Source organism: Prosopis cineraria, unplaced genomic scaffold (genome assembly GCF_029017545.1).
Source record: "Prosopis cineraria cultivar Desert tree isolate PC_DT_omini unplaced genomic scaffold, ASM2901754v1 PC852, whole genome shotgun sequence".
NCBI lineage: Eukaryota > Viridiplantae > Streptophyta > Magnoliopsida > Fabales > Fabaceae > Prosopis > Prosopis cineraria.
In genome coordinates, this window is record NW_026556177.1 from 28,633 (window position 1) to 40,534 (window position 11,902).

At 31.2% G+C, this 11,902-nt stretch overlaps 1 protein-coding gene and 1 long non-coding RNA gene across 2 annotated transcripts; both read left to right on the forward strand.

The window, feature by feature from the left end:
- The first annotated feature begins 206 nt into the window (after positions 1 to 206).
- On the forward strand, positions 207 to 1,683 carry LOC129298570 (uncharacterized). Its single transcript, XR_008590382.1, has 2 exons — positions 207 to 239; positions 869 to 1,683. It is a non-coding gene; the product is annotated as an uncharacterized LOC129298570 (long non-coding RNA).
- Positions 1,684 to 6,016: 4,333 nt separating this feature from the next.
- Positions 6,017 to 11,778, forward strand: LOC129298571 (DNA (cytosine-5)-methyltransferase CMT2-like; the record flags this gene model as incomplete). The annotated part of the gene is made up of 9 exons (XM_054936993.1): positions 6,017 to 6,021; positions 6,189 to 6,954; positions 7,875 to 7,909; positions 8,010 to 8,832; positions 9,032 to 9,066; positions 9,196 to 9,298; positions 10,401 to 10,484; positions 10,856 to 10,948; positions 11,653 to 11,778. Coding segments are annotated over exons 1-9 (2,070 nt in total), but the record flags the coding sequence as incomplete, so codon positions are not given.
- Between the last annotated feature and the right edge of the window lie 124 nt (positions 11,779 to 11,902).

The window sequence follows — 11,902 nt, forward strand, 5'->3', positions numbered from 1 at the left end:
GAAAGGAAGAAGAAGAAGAAAACGAATTTGCTTCGTCCGCCGCCTCAACAGTAACAATAATAAAATAATAATAAAAAGAAAAGAAGAAGAAGAGAGAGAAAATAATTAAAAAAAATGTGGGACCCACTGAATTTTTATAAAAACTCACCTGTTCCTTCATTTCTTCATTCCTTCTTTCGTGCGTGAGCTTCGGCAGAGAGAGCATCTGTGAGCCAAATTCACCGGTGCTGGGTTTTAAGGTAAGAGTTTTTAATAGGATATTTAGGGTGTGATTTTAAGCTTTTCAAGACTAAGTAAGTGTTCTAAAAATTTTTCTTAGTCATCTTTCTTCTTTAGTTTCTGAGTTTGTAGTGGTAGAAAATTTAAGATCTGAAAGAGGGATGAATTTATGTTGAATAAATATGGTTTTTGAGGTTGTCAGTAGTATAATAAATGTTATAGAGTATAAATTTGTTAATGATCTTTGAATTTATGGCTTATGGATCAAATTCTAAACTAGATCTGAAAATATATGTTGATTTATTGAGGTTTAGATGATTATTTGGGATGAGAAATGAATTATTATGGTTATAGGATTATGATTCTAAGTTAGAGACTTAATTTTTAATTTTTGGGTATTTTAGGTACGAATTTATAAAATAAAAAGAAAATTTTGATAATAGAAATTAGTTTAAAATTTGATTTTTAGATTATCAATGTTTATTGATAATTAAAAGAGGAGTTAAAAATTATACTTAATAGTATTAACTATAGATTTGTATTAAGATTGAGATTAAGAATTATGTTATATTTTTAATTCTATTATTAGAATTATTTTATTAGTTTCAAAAATTGAAACTAATATTTATAAATAATATGTTATTTGTAGATTGTATTACTGGTGAAGATTGTGGTGAGAGAGAAATTTTAAGGAATAATTTATTGAAAAAGCCACAAGGTAACCATGCTTTTAATTTGTGATTAGTGTTACTTCTTGTTAATTGGGTGATTATTGAGAAAATTATGAATTTTGTAATATTGTATAATTGTGCAATATTATTATGAATTTGTTTAATTATTGTGGGAGGTGTTGGGAGACTTGCTATTGTTGTTGTATTTATGTGCCACGTGGTACGCCCCTATTGGAGCTCAATAGGTGGTTTGTAAGGGCTCGGGCTAATCTACCTTTGGCCGGGTAATTTAGTACCGAGTGAGGGCTACGGCTCGAGGTTAATGGAGGGATATAAGGATGGTTGTTTGTGTTTATTATAATATTTCTTATATTTGTTGGAATTATATTATTTTTAATTCTCACTTAGTAAGCACACACTTAACTGTTTGTATACACTATCATAAATTGGCTTTGGTTACTGGGACTTTTGAGTCTCATTATGTGGTTAACAATTTTCAGGAGAAGAGCCAAGAGTGACACGTGGAGGAGTCCCAGAGGCTTAGTGGTATAGATCTACTGTCTCTTTTGGGTATTTAATTTATGATTTATAATGTGTTATATTGCCAATATTAGGACTTTTTTATGTTTATTGTCAATTATATGAATATATAAATGTAATCATGCCTTTCAAACTATTTCTATTTTTAGTACAATTTGGATGACTGTAATTTTAATATTTGGTTTACTTTGGATTGGTTAAAATGGCATGATTATAAGGCCAAATAACTGGCTTGTGTTGAAAATTGACTAAATTGCTTATTTTACTTGTTGGGAGTATAAGGATGGACAAATGTGATTTAGCCTAATGGCATGTGGGAGGTAAAAATTTATCTGAAATGTTATAGTGTGTAAGTTGAAGCCAATTATAAAATATTTTATATCGAAATTATTGATATAAAAATGTGTTGGGTGGCTGTAACCCAACTATGGTTGAGTTAAATTATTTAAAAAAAAAAATTTTTGGTGTGTTACAGTGAACAATCTAGCGTGACAGAATAGCTCTTAAGGATAGTGTTCTTGGCAAGGCTCAGACTTTAAATTTACCTTTCGATTCCAACAATCTCCAACAGTTTCAAGATTGAGTGAAGGTGGATAATTATCAAAGTTTACACTTAGAAAATTATTAAATTGGCCCTTGACCAGTCTAGGAAGTTAGTTTACAAATATAAAATGTTAATTTGTAAATATAGGAAGTTGAATTATAAATCCACATGTAAAATTTGAATAATGAGAAATTTTTAAATAGATCTAGTACACCACACTATTCATAATTTATATAATAAAAACATAATATTTAGATGATATTAAATATAAATTGATTTTGACATTCATACAAGCGTTATTTATGCATTCTCTTATAAAAACAAAGTCGTTAAAAATAATGAAACTTGTTATTGTTTTTAATTAAATTGATGCAATTTTATTAGATGAACTATTGATAATGTGGTGTGGTTTTATTATATTATAAAAATAAAATTGGAAAAACCTTTAGACAGGAGATTGTTTGACTAAGATGAAAAACATCTACGATAATCTAATACTTGCTAGCTATTCAATCTCTCAAAGTGATTTGGTAATTCAAATTCTTACTAGTTGAGACATTGAATACAATCTCATTGTTGTTTATCTTGCAAAAGAGGAGGACATATCTTGGGTTGATCTTTAATCACTAAGCTAGTCATAATTTCTTAGTTTAACTTCCACAAATATTTTCACAACTAAAGGGTCAGTAAACAACCATTTAAAACTCTCCAATCTAATTTTTTTTATATCTCAAACTAAGAGAAATTAGGGTGAAATAGGAGAGTAGGAACGTGTGAAACTTATCTAGTAAGCAACAGGTTGAAATAAACTTTCAAGCATTCATGACTGCTTGCCTTAGCAAAGAGATGTTTCCTCCTCTCCTCATTGTCATTCTTTTCCCTTTTTCCTTCCCTCCTCACAAGCTGGGCCATGCGTCATTTATCCAAATTTTGCTTCATACACCACAGAGCATTACGCATGTGTTTAGAAAATTATCATAGTAGCTCACACACTCTGCTCCAAATTGCAATTTTTTCACTCGATATTGATCATACAAGCGTCCAATAGCTCAAAATGTTAATTCACCATCCAAAACCATGATTATACAATTAATCCACTAATTTAGTAATTTATCCTTAATCAGTAATTATTTTTTAGATTAAAAGTTTAGGATGTTACAAGTTATTAGTTGACACACCTACTGAACTATGTTGGATTAGTTACATTTATATGAGTTGAAGTTTAAAATCAAGCATGTTCCATAACATGGTGTGACAACACAAGTGTAATAGCATTGGCCTCAAATCCTATCCATCATGTTAGAACAAAGCACATCAAGATAGATGCTTATTTTGTGAGATCAAGTTTTGTCAAAGACCATTTCAGTTCAATATATACCACTTGACTTGCAAATTGTTGATGGTCTTACCAAACTTTTTCATCACTCAAAATTGTAGAGCCTACGAGACAAATTTGGAGTTTCACCATTTTAGTCACTCTATCAAAGAAGAAACTCTACGTGTGTGTTTGGTTTTAAATTTGTTAAAAGTTTATCATTGTAACAAAATTTGTACTTGGATATATTTTTTTTCAAAAAATTAATTTGACAAATTAAAAGTTGCTTGGATTAATAAAAATTTATGCTTTTAAAATACTTTTGGATATGCAATGACAAAAAATAAAATTGATTTATGATAATTGGTAATTTTTGTTATATAAATATAATAAATTAAAAATGTTTAAAAAATGAAAAAATTTTAAATAACATAAAATTTAATATGTTAAATAATAAGAATAAAAAGGATATAGTTAATACTAAAAAAAACATAATGAGAGTATTATGGTTATTTATAAAAGTAGTACAATTTAACTCCAACCTACAACTTCAAATTCACCAAAAAATAAAATTAGCAAATTCACATTTCAATTATCTTAACCCACATTCACAATAAGTGTGTGTTTAGTTATTTATACATGCAATTTATCAAAAAATTACCTACAATTTTTTTATAGAAAAATCAAGGGTAATATGATTATACAATAAATTAATAAATTACATTTGAAAAGTACATCTCAAAAGTTAAGGAAAATTAAGTTGGATAAATCTACATTCAATAACTTTTTCAAAACACATTCATAAAATTGCTTTCATTACATTTTTTATATTTAAATAATTTTTAACTTTTTAAAAGTATCAAAATATTTTTTTAAAAAATTAAAAGTGAAGTTACCGAACGAGCTTTAAGTACTTACTTAGTTCCATAATGAAGAAGAAGAGGGAGGTCAAGAGTAAAGTAGGGAGTTGATTTTTTTATTATTTATTTATTATTTAAATTTAAATATTGGCTCTAGCATATTTTAAGGGTGGGTGAGGTGCATTTGTTTCTCGTTATCCATTTCTACCTGCAAAAGAGAGACTGTACAGTATTTCCTATAAGGAGATTAAGCAATATTTTTCAATGGTTGCCTTTATCTTTTTTATCATCATGAAACTTTCTTTTCAAAATGTTTTATATATTTAAAATATCAAATCATCTTTAAACATATTTTATAAAATAATAAAATAGAAGAGAGGGAGGATCTTGCTCGGGACTTATTCATAATTTTACCAAAAAATTTCGTGCTCTGCAAATTTTTGTTGTACCTTTCTTTTTAACTATTTATGCAACCAAAATTTTTTGGAAAAATAACAATAATTCTTATGAATTATATAAATAATAATTTATTTTTTTAAAATGTTATAATTTTATTGAATTTTTTGAGAACCTATTTATTATTAATAAATTTATATAAATGATCTAATTGTCCTTGTAGTAATAGTAGGAATTTGACATGCAAGATTATAATTTACTGTTATATTATTATGACTATAAGAAGTAAAATTATGTTTATTTAAATAAAACTTATGATAATTACTTGTTATTTCTAACATTTATAACAATATTAAGAATTTGACTTGCGAACTTGTAATTTATTGTTGCATTATTACAAATATAAGAAGAAAAGTTGTGATTGTTGAAACAACTTGTGATCAATACTTGTTATTTCTAACATTTATAGCAATATTGAGAATTTGATTTGTGAACTTGTGATTTGTTATTGCATTGTTACGAATATAAGAAGAAAGACTATGATTATTGAAAAAAATTGTGATCATTATTTGCTATTTTCAAAATTTATAGCAATATAGAGAATTTGACATGCGAAATTGTGATTTACTATTGTATTATTGCGAATATAAAAAAAAGTTGTAATTATTCAAATAAAACTTGTAATCATTATTTGTTATTTCCAACATTTATAGCAATATCAGAAATGTGACATACGAAGTTATAATTTACTTTTGTATTGTTATAAATATAAGAAGGAATATTATGATTATTTAAATAAAACTTGTGATCATTTTATTTTCAATAATGATAATTTAATTATTTATATAAATTCATTAACAATGAAAAAGTCTCCAAAACTTTTAATAAAATTATAATATTTTAAGAGATTAAAATATGATTTATATAAATTGAAGGCGATTTATTGTCCGTTTCCCAAAATTTTTCCCTCAAAATAAGTTGTACCTGTCTTTTTAACTATTTATGTAACCAAAGTTGTTTTTCCTAGAAAGAAATTGTACCTCTCTTATGGCTTCTTTCCCAAAAATAAATTGTACCTGTCTTTTTAACATTTAATCTTATTAAGAAAAAATATAGAAAAGGTGGAAAACAAAAGTGTACATACTTTAAACTAAAAAACAAAAAATACTGCGCGAAAGTCAAAAGAAGTTGCATTGCCTTTATAACTTACTATGGGAAAACAACAACTGCAGACAAAATTCATTATTCATGATTTTTATATATTTACGTACTCCCCTTTATCTTTTTATAAGAAATAAATAGTTAACTCACTTTAATAAAAAATTAATTGAAAGTATTTATTTTTCATAAATATGTCACGAAGTGTATTTTTTTCCCGCCAATATCCCAATTAATTTTGAACTTTTATCAAATATTTAATGACATTCATAAAGCCAATTTACATTTAACCAATTGGAATTTTTTAAAATAAATGAGGTAGAAATGAATAGTTAGTCTTCGATATTTAGGAGGAGGCGCCACAAATTCTCATGATAATAATACCAAGTAAAAAATATTATAAAATTATTTATACTGAAAGTTCCTTTAATTACTAACCCAGACACTGCAAGCAGTCAACTAGATTCAACGATTTAATTGCACAGTTGTTTTTCCATTTTTGGGAGTCCACGTGGTAGTGTGTCATCCAATCTAGTAATCGACACAATTGCATCTCAGCGCACTTGCACTCTGGCTACTTCCTCCCTATTGAGCTTTTTCTACTTTGTCAGTAGGAGAGAGGGGCTGAGCGTTGCTGAGTTTGTCGGAAACCCGGAATGCGTCGGAACTCAGAGATCTGAAACGTGCACCTCAGCGACCTCCGTTGATTTCACTCCATCTCCGTCCACGCAATCAATGAGACATTCTGGAAAATCTAACTCTGCGTCATCCACATCCAAATCCCGATCTCAATCCCGCGCTCTTGTTGAATTTACCGGTATCATCCAACCGCTTCCCTTGAAGATCGTTACCCCTGAATGTTCTGTTCAGCTCAGATTACGAAGGTCGCCGAGGTTCACTCCAATTGACACATTATCTGTTTCTGACTCGCCGAATACCTCAGAGCTCAGTGTGATGGGTCGGAATACCCCCAGAAAGCTGCTGAAGCAGGTGCGATTAAAGCATGCAAATGACTTGAGGAGATCTCCGAGGCTCAATCCAGACAATGCAGCTGTTCGGACAGGCTTAGTCGGTTCTGATTTGGGCCCATCCGGTAAAATTGCCTTCACGAAGGCTCTGAGCCGTTCGGGAAAGCTCCAGTCGACGAAGTCGGGTGAGAAGCCGCTGAGACGGCCTCCGAGATTTTCAGCGCCGGCGATTGTTACTGGCTCTCAAAATCATGCAACTAAATCTAACTATGACATTCTTGAGGTGTGTCACTCAAAATTACAGATTTTGCTTTTTAGCTTTGCTATTTCTCTTATTTTCCTCTTTTCTTGTTGGGTCATTTTCACCGTTCTATTTAGGGAAATCGGGCATTTCTTTTCCTTTATTTATAATGTTATATATATATATATATATAAATATATAGATACATTTTTATTTGATTAATTGATAATTGGTTATTTTTATTTGATTCGGGTAAAAGAGATAAGGTCTGTTTACTGATTAAAAAAAAAAGGGCCTGTTTTCGTCTACGAGTACGCTTCACGCATAAATGGTATAATCGTGTTTGATTACTTTCAGACTATGAAACAAAAACTTAGTGTCCTCTTTCGACTTAGTTATTGTTATTATTATTTTTTTAAATTTTTTTACAGCACGCTTTGCGTATGTAAAAAAAGTAAAAACATATTTCTCTTATTTTTGTATATGTATACTGTCAATTATTTTCCAAATTAGGAGTGGCTTCTTTTATTTTGCCTCTCCCAAAAATTTCCTCTTTATATAAAGGACACTTTCAAAAAAGAATCCTGTCTAGAGCCTGTTGTGTGTCACATGATCAGCGTTGTGTTCTGTGTCACTGTGTCCATGACTTGGTAATAATTGGTAATAAGTTTTAGTTTTTTTGGCTTTTCTCCTCTCTATCAGTGTTGTTCTACCTGACTTCTATGTTTTCAATCTGAAGTGCTTCAGCCGTTCCTTCAATTTACGTGTTTTACCTGACTTTATGTGTTTTGGCTTTTAAAAACTTGGTCACGTAGTATGTAATTATTTTTTCTTGTCCCATCCATTATAATTTGATCACCCAATTTACAGCTCTGTTTTCCTCCAAATTTCTACATTGACAGATCTTCAGTTTTATTCACTTTCCATACTCAATATTGTGTATTGATTCTTGAGTTATGCAGTGGCAAAGATGTAGGAGTCAAGATTTACAATTGAAGTGAGTGAAAACTGGAAAGCATGTTTGGCAGTTCACTTTTCTGTTCTAGCAGGCTTGCTTGTTTTAATTCTAGACCAATTAATCCTGCTTGTTCTTGCAGTGATGACTTAGCAGACCTAAAAACAACTGCAAATGGGGCAAGGTTCTTGAGGAGATCTCCTAGATTCGCATCAACGCCATCTGATTTTGAAAAATTATGCCCAAATATATCACCACAGAAGTTCTTGAAGTCCCCTGAAACTGAAAAGGGCTACCTTGGAGATGTGTCAAGCAATAAATCCAGTTTCCATTTAGTTTCCTGCAGCAAGAACGGTAATAAGGGGAATGTGTCTCTCAAACATTGTCATTTAAATTGTTCTGGTGCAGAGGACTTGCTGAAGTTCCCCAGACTTAATCAACCAACAAGACAGCATGGTAGCGATGCATCTATGGAAAACCTTGATGTGAAACTATTGGGTGGGTTGACCTTTAGAAGATCTCCAAGACTTTCATCTTCAAGTAAGAAAGAAACCTCAGAGACAATTCTGCCACAACAGGAAACCTCAAAAGTAATTGAACAAAAAAAGAGAGGTTTAAGTGCAAGATGTGGTTCTATCAAATTGTCTAATTCACCAAATGAAAAGCATTCAAAAAATGCAACCACCTCAGGGGAAACTAGTCTGACTCCTAGCATTCCCAATAAAAATTGCTTGAGCTGGTTTTCAGAGTCAAGCATGCCCCCATCTGATGATGTAAATTGCATATCAATTTGCGACTCATTTGCGTTGGCTGAGTTAGATGAAAACCCACGGAGGAAAAAATTTAGGACTTCTGCTTCTTTACCAAATAAAAGTAAGAATGACTGCAGCATTGCTTCCTTCATTGGTGATCCAATGCCTGATGATGAAGCTCTCAAACTATGGGGATGGCGCTATGAATTGAAGGTTGTTGACCTGGTTCTTTTAACATCATTTGCCTGCCATTAGAATTAGAAACATACTCCTTTTTCATTATATGGCATTTCTTCGCATGTATCTCTTTTCATCTTGTGCTCGATAGACAAGAATATTCCAATTTAATTTCTATTAAGTTATCAATGTGTTGTTTATATATGTATATTTGTGCTGAATGTGTCACTTGCAGGATAAAAAATTTAAAGGTAAAACAACCAAAATAAAGTGAGTATTAATCAATTCACAGACTCTCCTCTATAATGCCTTTTTTTTTGGTTACCTTACCTTTCTCAGATTACTCAAATTTTAATTTCTTTTCTTTATCTGTTTCTTTTGGTATTGATGGTTTCATAGTGAAGATGAAGAAGATGAGACCATCATCAATGTGGATCACCATTATGCCCAAGCCAGAATTGGGAATTACGTTTATAGTCTTGGTGATTGTGCATTCATTAAAGTAAGTGTATCATTCTAAAAACCGTACACTCTCTTTTTCATCTTTTCCCTGTTCATTCCTGTTGGCATTGATAGGTAAGATCAATTATGTGGTTTGACCAGATTAGCCGCAACTCGAATATACAAATCTTAACTCAAGTATTAGTCTCAGTTGCTTTCGTTAACTCTTATTAGGTTAGATCACTCATAATATTTCTGTTCCAGCTTTCATATACAATCTATCCCTTTTTATTTGCTACGGCTTCACATCCTTCTATGAAACCCCTTTCCCAAGAAAATGTATTGGTTCCTTGACTTGATCTTGTGCAACCAGCAACAAATCATCTGACTGAACTTCATTTCCTGCACTCTTTATTTGAGGATACACTTGTCCTGTACTAAATGTATTTTAAATTTTCGTTCATTTTTAGCCACATCAAAACCCTTTTACCATGTTTTTTGGATGTGACATTTTGCGTCATCTAAATTTATGTCTTTAATTATAATAGTTTTATTATTGATTCTAAAGCCAATAAATGCCTTTCTCACTGTATTTTTCCTTGCTTTGATTTAGTTGGAGATTCTTGATAGTCTTCTTGGGCTTTTGGTTGAATTGGAAGGCAGTTACTGATTTATAGTATAACCTCTGGGAGCTAGTCTTGGCCTTCACCCTTTGGGTTTTCAATTCACGTACTAAAGAGTATTCTTTATGTGGTGGATGAGTGATATATGGCACAAAATCCTTGGTGAAGGTGACTATTCAATTGTTTTAAGGAGGATTTGAGACATTTTTTTGAAATATTTTGAACGAAAATAATGTACTGTACGTTGTTCCAATACAATGAATACATCAACTATACTAGCGAGTCACTTTTTCAACTTAAATTTCATACTTGCCAGTCATGAAGAACTAGTGCCTCTAACAACCTCTAGTCACAGTTAATCTTTAGAAAGTACATGGATGAGTTGATATATTGTATCTTGTTTCCTGTCATCTTTGCTTTTAAATAAAAGATAAGTTACAATTTACTTCTATAAGGGGCGAAGGTGAACAAAAGATATATTATTTCATATGCGCCTAGTATCAATGCAAGTCATCCTTATATTTGAAGTGATCCTTACAGGGTGAAGGTGAACAAAATCATGTTGGCAAGATTGTTGAATTTTTCCAAACAACAGATGGAGAAAATTATTTTCCGAGTCCAATGGTTTTACAGAATTGAAGATACTGTAAGTTTGTCTTGGTATTGACTTGGCTGTGCCATAATGATCCAAATAATTTGCTGATTTTATTTGATATTCAGGTTGTCCAAGACAAAGGTGGTTTTCCATGACAAGAGACGCTTATTCTATTCATCAATAATGAATGATAACTTGATAGATTGCATTGTTGCAAAAGCCAATGTAACATACATTAAACCCAGGGTATGGCAAATCTTTTTTAGTTTTTGTCATACAATTTTTTATGATCTCATGACTTGACATGTAATTGCTACTTTCCTTTGTAACCTATGAAGCTTATTGTTCTATATTTGTGTATAGCAATAACCTCTTTTTTTTTTTTTTGGGACTTGTGTAGGTTGGCTTGAAATTGACTTCTATTTTACCATCTTCTTCTACTATGATATGGAGTATTGTGTGGATTACTCCACATTTCGATCCATGTCAACAGGTGAGTCATGAGTGGGCTAGGATGCTATTGGTATTTCACCCTCTTGAAGTAAGGCCTTATTATAATTTTAGCAATTTGACTTTGACATATAACAAAACACCCCTTATTCATTGAAAAGAAATACTGAAAATGTCAACTTCTAACCTCATTGGACATTATTAGACCATTGAGAAGCACATGTGTTGCTGTGCCCCTTTTCCCTCGAGTTTGTTTGTGAAGGAGTCAAATCCCTAATTCCCTACATCCTGAGCTCAATACCACTGAAAACATGTGATCAAAATACAGAATTTTTCTTAGGATCAATACTGAGTCTTGCCATTTGTTGAAGTGTTTCAAACACCATCATGTGCATTCAAATTTTCATGTTTTCTTGGCTCATTTTAAGCAACTAATTGAGTTTTGGTCACAATTCTACATATGCTATTTTGGATTGCTTATGTTGGTGGTATGGGGTGGGCTATTGATGGTTAATTTTAGCTGTAAGTAAACCATATGATTAAAAATAACGGTGGCTTATATGTTTGTTATAAATAATGCCATTTGAGATGTTTTGATGTAATTTTTGTGTGTGTGTGTTTATTATTTTATTTTATGTCTTACGCTTTATCTAACAGCCATATGCATATTGCTTCAGACAGTGATGTAAAGTGTGGCGAGGCACAATCAACCGTTGCTCATGAGACTCTCCCAAAATTGACCTACAGACTAGTATATCTAGTTCTGAATCAGACAAGGAAGAATTAGCATTACTTGATCTTTTCTCTGGTTGTGGTGGTATGTCAACTGGATTGTGCTTGGGTGCCAAAGTTTCTTCAGTTAACCTTGTGACGGTACTGCACATGAAATTTTTATCTCGAACATATTTCTTCATATCTGTGAATTCAACAATGTATATAACGATTCTAGATTGATCTTTTGTCCCTTTGCCAGAAATGGGCTGTTGATAGTGATGGG